Source organism: Budorcas taxicolor, chromosome 22 (assembly GCF_023091745.1).
Source record: "Budorcas taxicolor isolate Tak-1 chromosome 22, Takin1.1, whole genome shotgun sequence".
In the NCBI taxonomy this organism is placed as follows: domain Eukaryota; kingdom Metazoa; phylum Chordata; class Mammalia; order Artiodactyla; family Bovidae; genus Budorcas; species Budorcas taxicolor.
In genome coordinates, this window is record NC_068931.1 from 32264350 (window position 1) to 32281823 (window position 17474).

The 17474-nt window shown below is 42.7% G+C and overlaps 1 protein-coding gene across 2 annotated transcripts in view; it reads left to right on the forward strand.

Moving 5' to 3' along the window:
• ZNF521 (zinc finger protein 521) overlaps nt 1-16947 on the forward strand; it is a 314365-nt gene extending 297418 nt beyond the window's left edge. For both annotated transcript variants that reach the window (XM_052660406.1, XM_052660405.1), the window contains one exon: nt 16121-16947. In XM_052660406.1, the coding sequence (XP_052516366.1) occupies nt 16121-16150 (30 nt within the window). In that variant the 3' untranslated portion in view covers nt 16151-16947. The remainder of the gene's footprint in view (nt 1-16120) is intronic.
• The last annotated feature ends 527 nt before the right edge of the window (nt 16948-17474 follow it).

The window sequence follows — 17474 nt, forward strand, 5'->3', positions numbered from 1 at the left end:
AATACCCAACCTCACCTTCTCTTTCCCCCTTAGCGTTTGCTGCCATGGGCTTTCTTCCCACGTGATACCACATTCAGGGCTGCCTTCTTTCTAACCAGGGTTGACGACTGCATTTTTTCTCCCCTCCAGAGATGAAAGACAAAAGGATTTTGCTAGGACAGTGCAGCGGGCTTGTATTTCAAACAAGCCCGCCTCAACCGGGCAGGGCCACCACAATGCATCCATTCTTCTTCCTCAACTTGATTGGATTTGCAGCAAGATGCCTGCAAAGTACATTCCAGGCTCCCAAATAAGTTTCACTTACTACTGCACAGCCAGGCCCAGAGAGCTGGTCCACTTCTCCTCCCTCCTTTGTCGGAGCCTGACAGGGTATTCACCTCCATTCTTGGGACCCCCGCTCAGGCTCTTAGGCCAGCCCTCCAACGTAACCTTTCATCCGTTCCCTGGGTCTAAATAGTTAATGTTGTTTTCTTTAGGGTCCCCCCCCCCCCCGAAGTGAGAACAGTTCTAGCAGATTTCAGCATGAATACAGGCCAGTCCAACTCAAATCTGCGGGTTTCGCTCACTGAATTTGCATCCTGCATTGCCGACTCCACAAGATCAATAATCCATATTTTAGTGTATAATAAAAGCTGCCTGTAATTGAATTAGCTCATTCATTCCATCTGATTAGCCCTGTTTTATTCATGGAGAGGAAAAATAATACAAACGTACCTTCTCCAACCTATTGCATGGTGTGAATGTAAAAGAGCCCTCAGCACTGTGAAACACATTTATAAAGATGATGGAGCGTTAATTTCAGTATTTGTTTATCCTAGGAAAAGGAATAATGTGAGAAGCATCACGCGGCACTTTTGTGGTGATAACTTCAACGTTCACATCTACTGTGTCAATCTGTCTTATAGTCAGTCTGGCATGAATAGCCTATAGCAGGTCTCTCTTCTGACCAAAACCAAGAACACTCCTCAGTTCTGAAGGACAGCTGGGATAAACAGTCTGTGGTACTTGCCCTTGGAGAGATCCACCGTAAGAGATTTCACCCGGAGGTCATTACCTCTTACCCATCCATGGATTACCATTTGCAAGCCTTTTGATTGCTTACTGTCTTCTCTTTGAAGCAAAATCTTAGCACATGTTTTAACCTGGGTGACGAGAAACACTGAACAGAAAAGTTGTTCCTCATTATTGAGACCCCGGGCTCTCAAGACATAGCCCAGCCTGTGTGTGACATGTCCTTGCTCAGAGGTTTCAAGTTTTCACACAGGCTTCTAGGTTTGTCTTTTCATTGCCTCCCCTGAAAAAAGGATTTGGAGAAGGATGCTGACAGTTCAGCACGAAATGGTGTGTGTTCTGACACAAAGTGCATTCATTGTAGCTTACGAATCTAGCCTGAAGTTATTTTCTGTAGCATTTCTTTGATTCAGGGGAGAAAAAGAAGTTTCCATACAAGTGTATGTTTTAGGATGTGACAATAACTGTTCTCCGTGGCTGTGCATGAGTTCATCAAAATGTTTCCACTTATCCGTTATTAGTACTGGCTTTCTGGAGGACCGAGGGTAAGGGGGAAAAATGTTTGGGCATTAGTTTTTCAACAACTTAGGTTAGTCTGAAATATATTCCCAAGTAAATGGGAACTGTAATCATGGCAGGTTGAGAATCAATCTTTTCTGCAGACCAGGAAAGGAGCAGTGAATAGCATTCATTTAGGTACTGCCAGATGTATTTCTGCAAGGGGTGTGCCTTGCCAAGCACTTTGGGTGATTTTAAGTGTTATTAAGCAGACTTACGGGCCCTCAGGACAAAAGTAAAGGACCCCGGGGGCAGAAATTCCTGGTGGAGGAACATTCCAGGGCAAACGCATCCTCAGAAAGAGAAGCGCCCAAATGCAGACAGGATTTGAATAGCTAACAACTCTGGGAATATTTCTCTTCCTCTTGTCCAGCTCCCTCTATGTTGTGGCTGGTTTGCATTTGTGTTTGAAGTGCGAGGCGGTTTAATGAAGTTATTCTTTTATAAATTTTGCAACACTGAACCAAGCATGAGGGCTTTAAATTAGAATAAGTGCCACTTCTGTGTGGCAGGTTCCTTTGAGGACTGATTAGAATGAGGCCTCCCGCAGCCCGGTCCTTTCTGCACAGGAGCCTTGGTGCACGAGCTTGTTTACAGCTCACCTTTGAATTTGCACAAGCGTGCACTATGCCTGCAGCCTGGCCCTCTGATAGCGGAAGCTGCCTTCCTTCCAGGATCATGTTAAATATTTCACTTTAAGGAGTTATTTTTTAAATTATATTGCTTCATTGTAATGAATTAAAAAGAATGTGGAGTAGCAAATTATATAAGGATATGAGGGTTATAGATTACTCTCACCATAGCTACAGCACATCTTTGTGTGGGGGAATTAAGGGGCTGTCTTTCTAGAAGCTATGTGCACCATGAGGGGTGAGGAAACTGTTCCATAGAGACCAAGAAGCAGTGTCAGAAAAGATGCCCAGGAAATGGGAAGAGAATGGGAGTGTAATCTGTGGGTTTATGAAGCAAATAGAGGCTCTTTTGGACAGAGAGTGGGGTTGGAGTATAGTTCTGCCATTTGAAGACCTGAAAGATTCTGGAACAAGAAGAGATGAGGGGCAAAAGGGAATCCACGGATATCTAAGACCACAAAGTTCCATGCAGGATGAGAGATGCACTTAGTGTTCCTGATTTCCTCTCTCCCTGCCTGGGTGCACTGGCTAATAAACAGGGATGATTTCAGAGGAGGAGGAGTCAGGGGATTTGAAACTTTCTCCAGTATGCAAAAACATTTAGGGAAAGGGGAAAGGAAAGGGAATATGTAAGATTTAAAAAAAAAAGAAAAAACCCCACCAAACTTGAATGCAGAATTATTTCTCCTTTCTTCAAAGGAGGATTTTTTTTTTTTAATTTAAACTGCTGCCGCTGCTAAGTCACTTCAGTCATGTCCAACTCTGTGCAACCCCATAGATGGCAGCCCACCAAGCTCTCCCGTCTCTGGGATTCTCCAGGCAAGAACACTGGAGTGGGCTGCCATTTCCTTCTCCAATGCATGAAAGTGAAAAGTGAAAGTGAAATCACTCAGTTGTGTCTGACTCTTAGCGACCCCATGGACTGCAGCCCACCAGGCTGCTCCGTCCATGGGATTTTCCAGGCAAGAGTACTGGAGTGGGGTGCCATTGCCTTCTCTGAAATTTAAACTGAGAGATAGCCAAATAGAATTGGGCTTGTGAAATATTTGTATTTTGAAAGGCTTTTCTTAGAATTTAAAACAAAGCCTACTTGGGGCTCCTTCTAATTGCATTCTCCATGCTGGAATATGAGCCTTCGGGGACCCAAAGATCAAAGGCAAACGTGAAGAGTTTCACGTGTAGAACCCAGGCACGCATGTAACTCCCGGCTCCATGGCACACGCTCATGCCAACATCCAGTGGAGGCATGGGTGTGTGCATGGGCACATATGCACACACACTTATTCTTCTGAAGCTCAATTGTGGAAATTACTGGACTTCCCTGGTGGCTCAGACTGTAAAGAATATGCCTGCAATGCAAGAGACCTGGGTTCAATCCATGGGTCAGGAAGATCCCTTGGAGGAGGGCATGGCAACCCACTCCAGTATTCTTGCCTGGAGAATTCCATGGACAAGGGAGCCTGGCAGGCTACAGTCCATGGGGTTGCAGAGTCGGACACAACTGAGCTACACACACACACACACACACACACACACACACAAATCAGGACATTGTCCTCTCCTACTTCTATTCTCTGTATGTGTATTTCCGACAGCAGATGCCCTAGGAGACAAGTATTTGGTGGCTTATGATGAGGAAAGATGGTTTTCGGTTATTCTTCATGATTTATAACATGTTGACTTAGTCACTGTGAGTTTACCTCCTAGACAGCGTGGCAGTGTTTTTAATAATAAGAAATAACACAAGGAAGTGGCATTTCGTTTGCTTTTTGTCCAAGTTCAAGACACTATTTTTCATAATTATTGGGAATTGGTTGAAGGGAATCCTTGTCCATATCAAGTGGAAAAGCAGGAAGAGGTCTTGCTTCCTCCTCCTTCCTACAAAGGTTACCCTTTGAATATAAATTACTATGCCTTGTGCTTCTCCCATTCTAATCAGATGACCTTTTGCGTCTGGTGGACCAGAGTTTAAATCCTAAGCCTGCCAGTCAGTTTTTAAATCAATGCCCTCTTCCAACAGCTTCCAGGTACATAACTTTCAATAGATTTCAAAAACAGGAATGAAATAAGCAATGAGGGTGGAAACTTGCCACTGACGGTCAAACAGCCCAACCTGACTGCAAGATCTTGGGCCAAGCAGTGTGATGGTGGGTCATTTCACTAACTGAATGCTTTACCAGAAAACTTCTGTGATTCAAAATCTAAGAGAAAAGGGAGGAGCAGGAAATATGTAACATTTGCCAGAGGACATTGCTGAGCAATTATCAATTTAAGCTCCCATTCTTTGCTGCTAATTACTACAGGAGACTGTTGAATATTTAAGAGAAATTTGTTTAATTGTGTTTGACTCGGTGGGGGGCTGGGGTGGAGTGGGGGGGGGGGGGGGGGGAGGGGTGCAGTGAATGTAACTTGAGCATCCTGAGTCAGTTGTGCACCCAGAAGCCAGGCAGAGAGGAAATTTGTATTCGCGCAAGATGAACACATTTCAGTGTCAGCCAAGCCTTCTTTTTCCTTCCTTCCACAGATTTATTTATCTTTAAGGTATCTAAAATTAGAGCACGAAGAAGGGGCACTGTTCACGGATGTAAAATTGGAAGGAGGTCATTCTTAACCTTGTTTACAGATGTTCTAGTTTAGAAAGCGCCAGTGTGATAAATTAAACATTACAGGGGGAAAAAATTAAAGCTTAGCAACAACTGGCACATGGACACATCTGTCTGTGAAGCACCGACTTAATCCCTGAATATCTTATTAGACTGTATTGCCTATCAAAGCCTTCTGTCTCACAATACACTAGGATCCTGCAGTTCTAGAATCTGAGCAGAATCTTTAAGCTCTGGACTCTCATTTTTGCTGGCTTTCTACAGTTGGATTTAAATTTTCTGTTGGCTCCATGCATGTAAACAGGTCGCTCAACCCATTGTTCTCTTTTAAAAATAAACTTTGCACTTTTAATGTATCTCCCAGTTGCCCTTTGCTCTTTTTAGCCTTTTCTTCCAATTCGGCCCCTTATTTTTTTTTTTTTTTTTTTCCCTCAATGTAGTAGCTAGGTCCTATCAGTTCTTTCAAAAAGCGAACTTTCAAGCTTGTCTTATATGCAAAACAGACAGGAGTCAGCTAGCCACTGAAATCTCACTACCATTTTTAAGTGAGAAATGAGAAACAAAACTGTTACCAAGTTAACATTGGGCATGTATGACCTGTCAGCAGCATTTGTCTCTCTTTAAAGCTGGTGGACCACAGTGGCTTGTTTTATTTCTCTGAAATATTTACTTGTCAAAATACTAGACATTGTTCTATATTAGCAATGCAGTCATGACATTCTCTTAAAAATGCAACTTCACTTAGGCTTTTGACGACTCAGGCTAGACTACTTTGGCCTCCTTGGTGGCTTAGATGGTAAAGAATCTGCTCATAATGCGGGAGACTTGGTTTTGATCCCTGGGTCAGGAGGATCCCCTGGAGAAGGAAATGGCAACCCACTCCAATATTCTTGCCTGGGCAATCCCATGGACAGAGGAACCCTGCAGACTAAAGTTCATGGGGTCGCAGAGAGTTGGACACAACTGAGCAACTACCACTTTAACTCTTCAGGCTACTTTAGGTAGGTATTCTTGAGATGTTGTTCACCACCATTGGCTTTCCCAGCACACATAGTGAAAATAAGCTCTGTTTGAAGTGACCTCCATCTGCCTGCCCAGCCGGATGGATCTCCAGCCCCCTAGGGATCAGTCACCCCCAACTCCATCATTCTCAGCCTGGCTCCTGTTTACCTTGCCCCTGGGGCCTGTCTCTGTCTTCTAACCTCCTCTTCCTCATCATCACTCTAGCACCAGGCAAGCATGACTTCTCCAAGAACTAAGCTCAGGAGGTGAGGTGCCCTTTCTCTATGATCCATTGTACCCAGTCCTCCTGTCCCTGGTGAGTGCCCTAATGGTGAGCATCTGTCTGGGCTCCATAGTCAGCCCAGCCCAGGGATTAGAACATAGCAACTGGTACCACTCACCAGTTGCTTCTTCGCAGAAGCCAGTTCAGCCATGGAGTAGCTATAAGACCTTGAAAGTTGGCTTCAAGTCTCTGGGACTTGATTTCATCATTTATGAAATGGGATGTTGGAACAGATGCTGCTAGAAACCATTTCTTTAGTTCTCTGAGACATCACTTACATTGCTGACTCCTGCTGTTGAATCTCGACCAGCAAATGAGGGATGGTGGCTCTCCAGTTGTTCAGAGTAGGGAGTTGTTTCCATACTTTAAATATTAATTTCCACAGCTTAATCTTTTGGTCCTTTTATACTTTATTATGTTGTTAATATTTCTAAAACAGCATTGATTAAGTGTCACATGTTCCACCTTTGTTCACTGATGGTACATGGAAAGTCTTAGTAAATTGCTGAATGAGTGGATATTTTTGGAGAAATTATTATTCATACAAGCAATGCCACTTATTATATATTTCAATCATTTTCACGATTTCTCTACCATATTTTTATTTTATTTTGTTGTTGTTGTTCAGTCACTAAGTCATGTCCAACTGTTTGTGACCCCATGAACTACAGCACACCAGGCTTCCCTGTCCTTCACTATCTCCCAGACTTTGCTCATACTCAGGTCCATTCAGTCTGTGATGCTAGCCAGTCATCTCATCTTCTGTCGTCCCCTTCTCTTCCTGCCATCCATCTTTCCCAGCATCAAGATCTTTTCTGGTGAGTCAACTTTTCGCATCAGGTGGCCCAAGTACTGGAGCCTCAGCTTCAGCATCAGTCCTTCCAGTGAATATTCGGCGTTGATTGTATGGCTGTGTCGGGTCTTAATTGTGGCATGCATTATCTTCACTGCAATGCGCAGGCTTCACTCTGCTTGTGGCGTGTAGGGCTCCACAAGTTGCTCCCTGGCATGTGGTCTCTTAGTTCCCTAACCAAGGATCAAACCCATACATCCAGCATTGGAAGGCAGATTCTTAACCACTGGTCCACCAGGGAAATCCCTGAGCATATTTTTTAAATGCCATGCAGTATAGTTCCATATGGTATATGTGTCTCTTTGCTGCCCTTCTTTTTTCTTTTAAATTTGATGGGGAACAGATGCCACTGAGACTGAAGACCAGCTTGTGTCCTCAAGCAGGCATGGCAAGTTCAGTGTGTTTTCAAAGCACTGCAGGCAGTGGTCCTCAGCTGCAGGTGATTTTTCCCTCCAGGGGATATGGCAAGGTCTAGAGGTTTCTGAATCTTTGCGACCCCATGGACTGTAGCCCACCAGACTCTGTCCATGGAATTCTCTAGGCAAGAAGACTGGAGTGAGTAGCCATTCCCTTCTGCAGGGGATCCTCCAGACCCAGGAATCAAACCTGGGTCTCCTGCAGTGCTGGCAGATTCTTTACCATTTAAAGCACCAGGGAAAACGTTTTTGGCTATCATGACTGGAAAGGTGCCACTGGCATGTTATTGATGAAAGCCAGGGATGCTGCTAACATCCTAGAACGCAGAGGAGCAAAGACTTGTCCCTCCCAACAAGCCACTACTGCTAAGGTTGGGAAACCTGGTCTCCCTGGCCTTCCATTTAATTTGTAGGACTCTCCCTCTAGAACAAAGCAACTGAATGACCAATTTTTGCATAATGCCTAAGAAACTGCTTACTGAATTGTCTTTTGGGTTTCTTTGGATGAGACAGAAGAACTTTCTACTGCAAATACATAATCAAGAAGGCTTCTGAACATAAACTCATAAACATGCCAATGTCCACCTGCTTCAGAGTTATCTCAGGCCGACCTTTTCTAGACTTTTTTAGCATGAATGTCCAAAGAAAAAATACAAAAATGTCCTTCAATGAGGTTTATTAGAATGTGAAATTGTTTCCTCTGGGAGGTGTGATGGAAATTTCATTGCTAAGACCATTAAAAACTAGCCCAGAGTATAAACTTCGTAGAACAAATTTTGTTCAGCAAGGAGACAAATTCAATAACCTAATAGTCCTTTTCTGTCTTTAATATCGTGTATTTTTCTGATCACTTCTGATGATGCCATTTCACCTTTTGCTTTAATATAGCTTAGTGTCACCCAGAAAATGCTTTGCAATGTCAGGCCAAGCCCATGCGAACTGTTAAATGTCAAAAGAAAATCCATCAGTGTCTCTCTAAGTTCATGGTGATGACATTACCATATGAAAAAATAAAGAGGGAGATTCTGTCAGTGCAAACATGATCGTAAATGTAACATTCATGGCATTAAAGAGAGAGAGGCAAAGCATTATCCTGACAGACAGTTTGGGAAACTCCATTGCTGTTTATCAAAATACAAGAGCAGACTTCATTTTAGTAAATTCTAGCAAAGTGAAAACTGTGAGTCAGCCACCCCCAGTCATGAAAATCCATTTTATGAATATATTTTTTACTTTGGGAAACATTATATATTTGTCTTTTAAAGAATATTCATTAAAAGTACATTGTTGTTATTGTTTATTTGCTAAGTTGTGTCCGACTCTGTTTGCAACCCCATGGACTGTAGCCTGCCAGGCTCCTCTGTCCATGGGATTTCTCAGGCAAGAGTACTGGAATGGGTTGCTGTTTCCTTCTCTAGGGGATCTTCCCAACCCAGGAATCAAACCAGCATCTCCTGCCCTGGCAGGCAAATTCTTTACCACTGAGCCACCAAAATGTATCTCACCAAAATGCACAAACCCATGTATAGGTTCGTGATCTTTACCAGGTAGGGACCATGAAAACACAATTACCTCAGATTTCCCCAGCTAAAAAGTAATGTAATTTGTGGACAAGAGAAACCTTGGGGATGGTGAAACGGAGTCTAATTGGTATTGTGGATGATTTGGGTGATTTTTTAGAACATTCTAATGGTACTTACAGAGCTGAAGTCATTCACTTCTAATTAATTTAAAACTGTGAGTCCTTTTTGTAATTGTGTGGACTTTGAAAATGTTAATTTATCGCCTTCACAAATCCCGTTAACCTTATCAAGATGTTTAAAGGCTGCCCTTCGCTATTGTATTTTTTCTCTAACCAGTGAGGGGAGATTGCCCAACATCTTCTCTCCATGAGCTGGTTGGTGACACTCTTAAAACTGTTTTACTAGCAAACAAAGTTGGAAATGGAAAAAAGAGAGAGGGTGGAAATGTAAAAATCTTGATTAGAAAGTATAATTTAATAGAACATGTATCGAACCAAATGTATTGATTAATGTAGAAGATATAGTACTTATATTGATTCAAACCAGAGATTTAGTACTAAAAGCTCTGAGCCAAAAAGCTGTTGCAGATTGCTACAAAAGTCAGTTTAATGCTGTCCTTGAGAGTGCCTTCACAAAGAATTTCTTCTAATGTTTGAGGACTAGGTAGAATGCGGTATATGTCAGTTTGATCCCGGAGGGTTTTATTTTGTACTCTAATAGCTGTTACGAGCCTACATTATATCCAAGGAGTAATTTTCCTTAGGGGTGCCCAGCTCGCTTTGTGTCAATATTCTAGCATTTTAAGTCACGTACAGTATATGCTTCTGGGAACAGGGAAGGAGCCAGCCAGACTCATAATGGTCTGCATTCATTAATAAAGGCAGAGGCTTCTGTCCCTCCATCGCCCACTACAGGGAGGCTTCTTTGGCCTTCAGGGACCCGAGCAGACACATTTAAAGAAAGCTTTATTTTGAGTGGGCAGGAGATGAAATGTAGGACTCGCAGGCATTTCCGAAGTCAGCTATATGCCCGAGCACAGGGGTGACCTTAATGGGTCAAAGAAGAATGCAGGTCAAAAGACTTATTATCCAGCCTGTTGGAAACCAATTGCTTTTGTTTAAAAAAAAAAATAAAAAATAAAGCAGTAGTGCTTAAAGGTGGATAATAATGTAGAATTCTGTTTGCAGCCTGTAACTGCATGACTGTGTCTGTGTACTGGGATATGCTTCTAGAAAAATAAGAGCATACAGACCATGATAGTGTTTACAGATAAGGTCCAACCCTGGTGATAAAAGGAAGGGTAATATAATTAGTTAATCAGCAATGATTGATTACGGATGTTTGCGTTCTTCAACTAAAGAAAAAACAACATGCTGCCTCGGTGCTGTCACCATCTGTTGAAAGAAACAGCTACATTTAATCTTTCTATTTCTTTTATTTCTTCCCGCCTTGCATTGTTGCAAAGCCACAATTGCCTCCTATTTCCCCTGGTTGGAAAACATCTCATTTAAATTGAATACAACTCCAGTTTAAATTCGGGCTTCTAATGGCATGGTGAATTAGTGGAAAGCCTGCTTTCTTTTTTTTTCTTTTCATTCCTTTTTAAAATGGCTCTTTTTCTTAGTTTTAAAAGCTTGTCAGAATTTGAGACAAAGGGCTATAAATAGACAAGTCACAGTAAAAATGATTAACATCTTTGACTCAACAGATCTCACAAAACTTCCATTCAGACATAGTTTTTATTTTTATGACTATTGCTACTTAATATTTTGTTGATGCCAACAGAAGGCTACAAAGCACAGACTACGAGACATCGTCTCTGCCAAAATATTGGCTAAGCGAGGGTGATCCATAAGCACCGCTTTTGGGGTGGGGACTTAATTTTTCCACCCTGGGAAGGTAGATGGCCCCTGGTTTTCCTCTGGAGCTTAACTTCATCATTGTTATAGGTGCAGATATTCAAATTCACATCAAGATCGCGGGCAAATGGGATAGTTTGGCCAAGGTGAATAGTTACAGGGGATCGTGGGTTTTTATTTTTATTTAAAAATATTTTGCTTGGATTGCATTTTAAATAGGATTAAACCGTTTGACCAGTAAATGTGGTCAGCTCTCAGAAAGAGAGAGGCTGAATTAATCATGTGTTAGCGTGCCAAGCCTAAAATGAGAATTCCAGTGTTGTAAAATGAAAGGCATCTCATATTTTAAAAAGAAATTCATAGTGCTAGAAGGGAATTTTTAAGGTCCTCATCTGTTTTTTAGCTTTCTAAGTTTAATTTCAGGTTTTAGAGGAGAAAAAGAACAAACTCCTTCCAAATGGGGCCGTTTACAGTAAAGAGAGTGGGGTTTTTTGGTGTTCTTTTTGTTTTAAACCTGGCTATTAAGGTATCATACGTAGATGGATTGTCTTTAGAGCTTTAAGGTGTGTTGTGAATTTAATTTTTTTTTAACACAAACCCCTCTCGTGTAAAACAACTGTTCATAACTGGGATTAATGGTTTGCAATTTTCAGTTACTTAGACATGGGGTCTCCAAGAGATGGCTTTTTGCAGAGTAGAATATGGCTCTCTGTGGGATTACAGAACTTTTCTTCTCTTCCTACTTCCTTTTCTGTCATCACCCCTCCCCACCGGCGTCGATGCTGCACTGATGCTCTCCTCGATTATGTAAAACACTTTCCCTTCATTGGAACAGATATTTTTTCTCATAACCTGTCATTGCATTAAAGTACTTTGGGGACTGTGAATTGCTGTGTGAAATTGGTGAGATTACCCATTGCTTTGTTCTAGTGTGGTGGTTTCCTCCAGACCTAAAGAGCAGAAAACTCTTACAAGAGAAGGCAACTCAAGGATGGCCTGGCAGCATTTTCTCTGCCCTGCTTGTCCCCGTCCCTGTTCTTGCTGTGGGGGTTCACGGCGGGCTCTGTGGTGTGGCTGGCCTGGTGAGGAGCACCAAGCACGAGGCACCTGCCCTCTCCTTGGGCTTAGCACTTCTCTGGTCTATGTTTCATCTTTCCCACTCACTTCTTGTCTCCCTTTCTGAAAAATGTTGTCTGTGATTTTAAAAACACACCCAATTAGGCAGAGGGCTCCCAAGAAGCAATTTCTTGTTTCTCTTATGGGCGGATCTTCAGTGAAGTCTGGAGATGAACACGCTGTCTTTCTCTCCAACCCCTAATTGCCAACCCAGTAACCTGTGCAGCTCAGATACCCATTCCTTCCTCCAGAAAATGAAATCAGGTCATTCATATTTTTAGTGACTCAAAGTACTGTATGGGAGAGGGGAAGTCATACTTCAAGGATCCTCCAAGGTGGTGAAGACAAACCCTTGAGGACTGGATCAGAATCACCTGAGTTTTTTGTTTTGTTTTCCATGCAGATGTGCCACATTTCCGGGCTTCCCAGGTGGCGCAGTGGTAAAGAATATGCCTGCCAATGCAGGAGACCTAAGAGACCCGGTTTCTATCCCTGGGTTGGAAAGATTCCCTGGAGAAGGACATGGCAACCCATTCCAGTATTCTTGCCTGGGTAATTCCATGGACAGAGGAGCCTGGTGGGCTACAGTCCATGGGGTTGCAAAGAGTCAGACACGACTGAACACAAACACACACACACACACACACACACACACATTTCTCACCTTGGAAATCACTGACAGTGGTGAATGCCGTGCCTAGGGATGAGGGTGGGGATGGGGAACCCTGTTCTCCCTTTCAGCCAGTTTGGAAGAAAAAAGAGAAAGACTGACAATGAGTGACCTCAGTGGTATGCAGGTATCTCTGCACGAGAGAACTTTCTGCCGTCACCATATTTCATGCCAGATTTCCCATTTAGATGTTATTTATATTGCAGCTCCTTATTTTTGTTGAAGCTTGCATTTCACAAGCCCTACCCTTGTCCTTCTCGCCGATGATTTATGTTCCTCTCTCTTAATATGCAAAGCATAAATCCTTTATAGTAGCAACTTCAATCTGTTGCAATAAGTGATTCATATGTAGTTGTTCATTTCTTTGCACCTCTGAAGAGACGTGTATAGCTTTGGTTTAGGATGAAAGCATCCAAGAAACAACTGTTGCCGACTATTGTGGCCAGTTTGTGTTGGGTTTCTGTTTTCCAGTTTCTCAGTATAGATAGAAGAGCGCTGGAGCTATACTATCTAATATAGCTTCTTTCATTAACCTCCAAAATTCAATTGAATGTGGAATGTCTGGAGTAAGCACTCCATTTTTTAACGTTTTTTTAGTTATTTGGCTGCACCGAGTCTTAGTTGTGGAATGCGGAATCACTCATTGCAGCATGAAGGATCGACTTCCCTGACCAGGGATTGAGCCCTGGGACCCCTCCTGTCAAAGTTCTACCATTTAGATAGCTATTGTCTCAGCTTCTTGTACTTATTTTCTTAATTTTTTAAATTAAAACTTTCTGTAAGATCAGTCTTGACTGTGAGATATCAAAATGTATGAGAATGTTTAGACAGATCATTTTGAGTAATTGAATGTTTTCATTGTTTATAACCTCTTTGATCATAATTTGTTGATATTTAAAGGGATAGCAATGTTTTTAGTCTCATCAGTTTTTTGATTATCCTTTATGTCCACTTTTGGAGAAAAATAATTTGAAGAACTATTTATTTAGAATCAATACAAAGGGGAAAAAAATGAAAGTGATGCCATGGATGGTAACCTGCCAGACTCCTCTGTCCATGGAGTTCTGCCTGTGATACAGGAGAACCAGGTTTGATCCCCAGGTCAGGAAGATCCCCTGGAGAAGGGAATGGCTAGTGTTCTTGCCAGGACAATTTGATGGAACGAGGAGCCTGGAAGGCTATATAGTCCATGGAGTTGCAAAGAGTCACACATGACTAAGCGATTACCACTTCATTTTCACTTTTTTCCTTTGTATTGTTTCTAAGTAAATACTTCTGCAAATTATTTTTCTCCAATAGGCAGACATAAAGGGTCATCAAAATACTGGTAAGACTAAGAAACATTACTATCCCCTTAAGTATCAATGTAATTATGATAAAAGGAGTTATAAACAATAAAAACATTCAAAATGCATTGTCTAAATTTTCTCAGACATTTTGCTATCTCAGAGTCAAGCCCAATCTTACAGAAATTTTTTTTACTACCCTTTATGTCTACCTATTGGAGAAAAATAATTTGCACAAATATTTATTTAGAATCAATCCAAAGGAAAAAAAAGAGTTGGCATAGAACTGTCCTGCTCCTGTATGGACATTTAGGCTAATATTGTTAAAAGAAGAATAAAAAAAATCCAGCTCGTCTTTCACTAAATTAATAAAAATGGTATGTTTTAAATAAAGGTGAGTGAAATAAAGTTCTCATTATTTGTTGCCCATTTTCTTATAAAATGGACTTAGTTTGAAATAGGGAACAGAAGACCTGGGTCATCTTCACAACACCCCTTTCTCCCTCACTGGTGCTTAAGCCCCAGCTGGGCAACTCAAAGCAGCCAAGCCTCTGGCCTTATCACCCTTTACTCACTGGGCAGGTGTTTGGCTAGTTTTCTGGGGAAATGAAAAGATAACAAAGATCTCAAAGACAAAGCCCTCTGCTGAAAATTTTCCATAGCTCCTCCTTACCCACAAGACCAAGTCTGAACTCCTTAGCCAGGTACAGAAGGCTCTTCAGAATCTGGCCCCAAACTTCTCTCTACCTTCATTTCTCATCCACACTCTTGGTTCTGGACACTCGAGAAAATTCCAGCCAATCTGAATGAGCCGTAGGTCCACAAACCTACTTTGTGTATTCTTGCTTCATTGCCTTTACCCACGAGGGTCTTTGGCCTGGAGCACCCGCCCTGCATCCCAAATGCCTCTTCGTGTTTCCAGCCTCAACTAAAATGTCCTAAGCCAGGTCCACCACAAAGCCTTCCCCAAAGGCCAGGCCAGGTTAGGTGTACGTGATAGTCCTGTGGTCATTTCTAATATATTCCCACCAGGTGGCTTTTTCGTTATGTGCCTATGTGACTTTCTTGAGTCTGTGAGCACTCTGAAGATGTGAAGGCTCGGACCATCCTTCTCCTTCCAGTGGCCCTTGCCTAGCTGGCCATTCATTTGGCCGGATCCTCTTCGCCAAGTGCTGCGATGCTGGGGCCTGTGGCTGGTGGTGTGCAAGTGTTCAAGAGCTGCTTGTGAAGGAATGAATAAGTGGATGAAGACCAGGATTACAGACACAGGGAGAGAGCCTGAACTGCAGATAACCAGAAGACAAGACCTCAGCTGCATATGATATAGCCGTCAGAGACAGGGGAAGCGGTCTTAGATGGGATGAGCATGGACGTGGTCGTACTTGGGGACAGATCTCCAGATTCTGATCAGAAGGGATGGGGGGAGGGGGTCGACAGTGAGAGGTGGGAAAACACTGCTCAGGGAAGGCGCAGGTGGGGTCATCTCCAGGTGTTTGCTCTGAATGAATGTCCTTTGGGTCTGTGAGCATCCCCCATGCAGGCCACAGGCCCAGGTCCAGAGCTCGCCCACCCAGTGTTCACCGTCTGGACCTGGCTTGTGGTTATAAGCTGCCCGAAAGCCCAGTTTCCCACTCACAGTTTGGAACCAGGATGTTGACTCAGGAAGGGGACGTGCTGTGTGGATGGAGGGGACACCACCAAAGTACAACAAAGACTGCACCTACTGGGGACCGGAGGGGGGGCTGCTTTCAGGCTGCTGTAATCTGCTTCTGCACCAGGTGGGGACCCAACCCCGAGCCCACCCCCAAGAGAAGAGCTGGAGATGTTTCCTGCCCCGTTTGTCAGGTGTCGGCCAGGCAGCTCTTTTCCATAAAATCTATATTTAGGGATGGACAGGGCCTCTGTTGTTAAGATGTTCACCTTCTAAGCATGAGTAGAACAAAAGCATCTGTAATCAATGGAAATAATGCACAGATAGATCTAACTGTTAAAATAGTGTTATCCTGGTGTTTGAAAAGAGGCGTATGCTGACAAGAAGAGATGGTGGAAGGTGAGGGGAGTCTTCTGGGGAGTGAAGCAGAGTCAGAGAAAGGGAAGACCCCCTGGCCCCGCCCCACCCCTCCCTCCTGGCTCTCACTGCGGGTGGGGAGAAGCCAGGCCCCCCCAACCCCGAACCCCCATTCTTCTGGACCCAGAAAGTTTTCAGGGCATTGTAAATCAACGAGCATTTATAGATACTTGGTTTGATGAAAATATGATCACTTAAGGTTCTTCTCTCCCCCCACCCCCATTTTCTTTCTCATTACAGAACCATACGATGACCCAACACAGCAGTTAGTGCAAGCACCGTCTCTCAAGGAGAATGACTTTTGTGGCACAAAAAGGGAACATGTTTTACTCTTTGCACGAAACTTTCATTGTTAATGTATATTATTCAGAAACATTGTATTGTACCATAAAACTTGTATTATCGAAACTGTTGGATGTTCATGTGTTTGAACTTTTGAGCACCGGATAGACCCCCTGTATATAAAGTGTCTCACATGTATTATGTCGTCTGATACTAAAATGGTCTTATAAAGACAAGTGGACTTGGGCCCTATTCAGGCAAGATTTAAAAAAAAAAAAAAGAAAGAATGTGAGCAAAATGGCTTAAGAGAAAGTATTTTCAAGGAAGACAGATTAAAACAACCCAGTTACACGTGAGACTATATTTGGACTTCCTTTTCTTAACACTTAAGCCTAGAATTTCTCTTTTTTGGTATATCAACGGTTAAACCCAAGACTATTTTTTATTGCTGAAGATTCTTGCAAAAAACCATGAAGAGATGTTCTCACAGAACCCCACAGCTGGGTAAGGCCCGTATATATATTTGTAAGCCTTGCAATGTGACAGGTAGCATCACTATATATGCAATAGTTGTTATGTAGACTGTCAAAGAATTTTTTTTTCCTGGATACATTTTGAAGCTTTGAGTGTTCAAGGTTTTCCTTAATGATTTCACACAGCCAAATTCTTGAATCAGTTGAACTAACCTGTATGTTACTGTTATTAATGTTTACTCTGCGGTCTGAACCTGGAGATTACTGGAATTGTTTTCCAAGAGGAAATAAATTCAGTTTACCATTAGGTATGAGTGTATGTGTGTGTTTTCTTTTTCTAGTTACTTTGCCATTAAAAAAAAAAATCTAATTGCACCCCTGGAAATGAGTTCTGCTCTTGAGAATATCCCAGGCACAACCTCGATCATATTTAACCTTTCCACACTAGGCCAAAAGCACCTAGGAGGAGATTCATCACATGGCATAGAGAAGGCATCAGACCTAAAGTACTTATTCCTTTCACAGATCCTACTAGGTCACATTGTACTGGAGGATTTTGACATCACAGATGGATGTGATGGCTGTTTTCTGCATAATTTGCAGCCCAATTCATGTCATGCTGTGCAAATCTGAACTCAAAGTAGATGGCTGCAATTTGAGAGGCAGTTTGGCTTATGTGTACTTAAGAAGCAGCTTTGTTCATTCAGAAGACAAAGCACAGAGCAGGGAGCTGGGAGCCTGTAAGCGTCGCGCTGGCCCAGAGTGTGGACTCTCGGTGTGGTCTTCTGCACACCACCCACCTCCAGGCCTCTGTCCCCTAGCCCAGAGAGGTGACACGG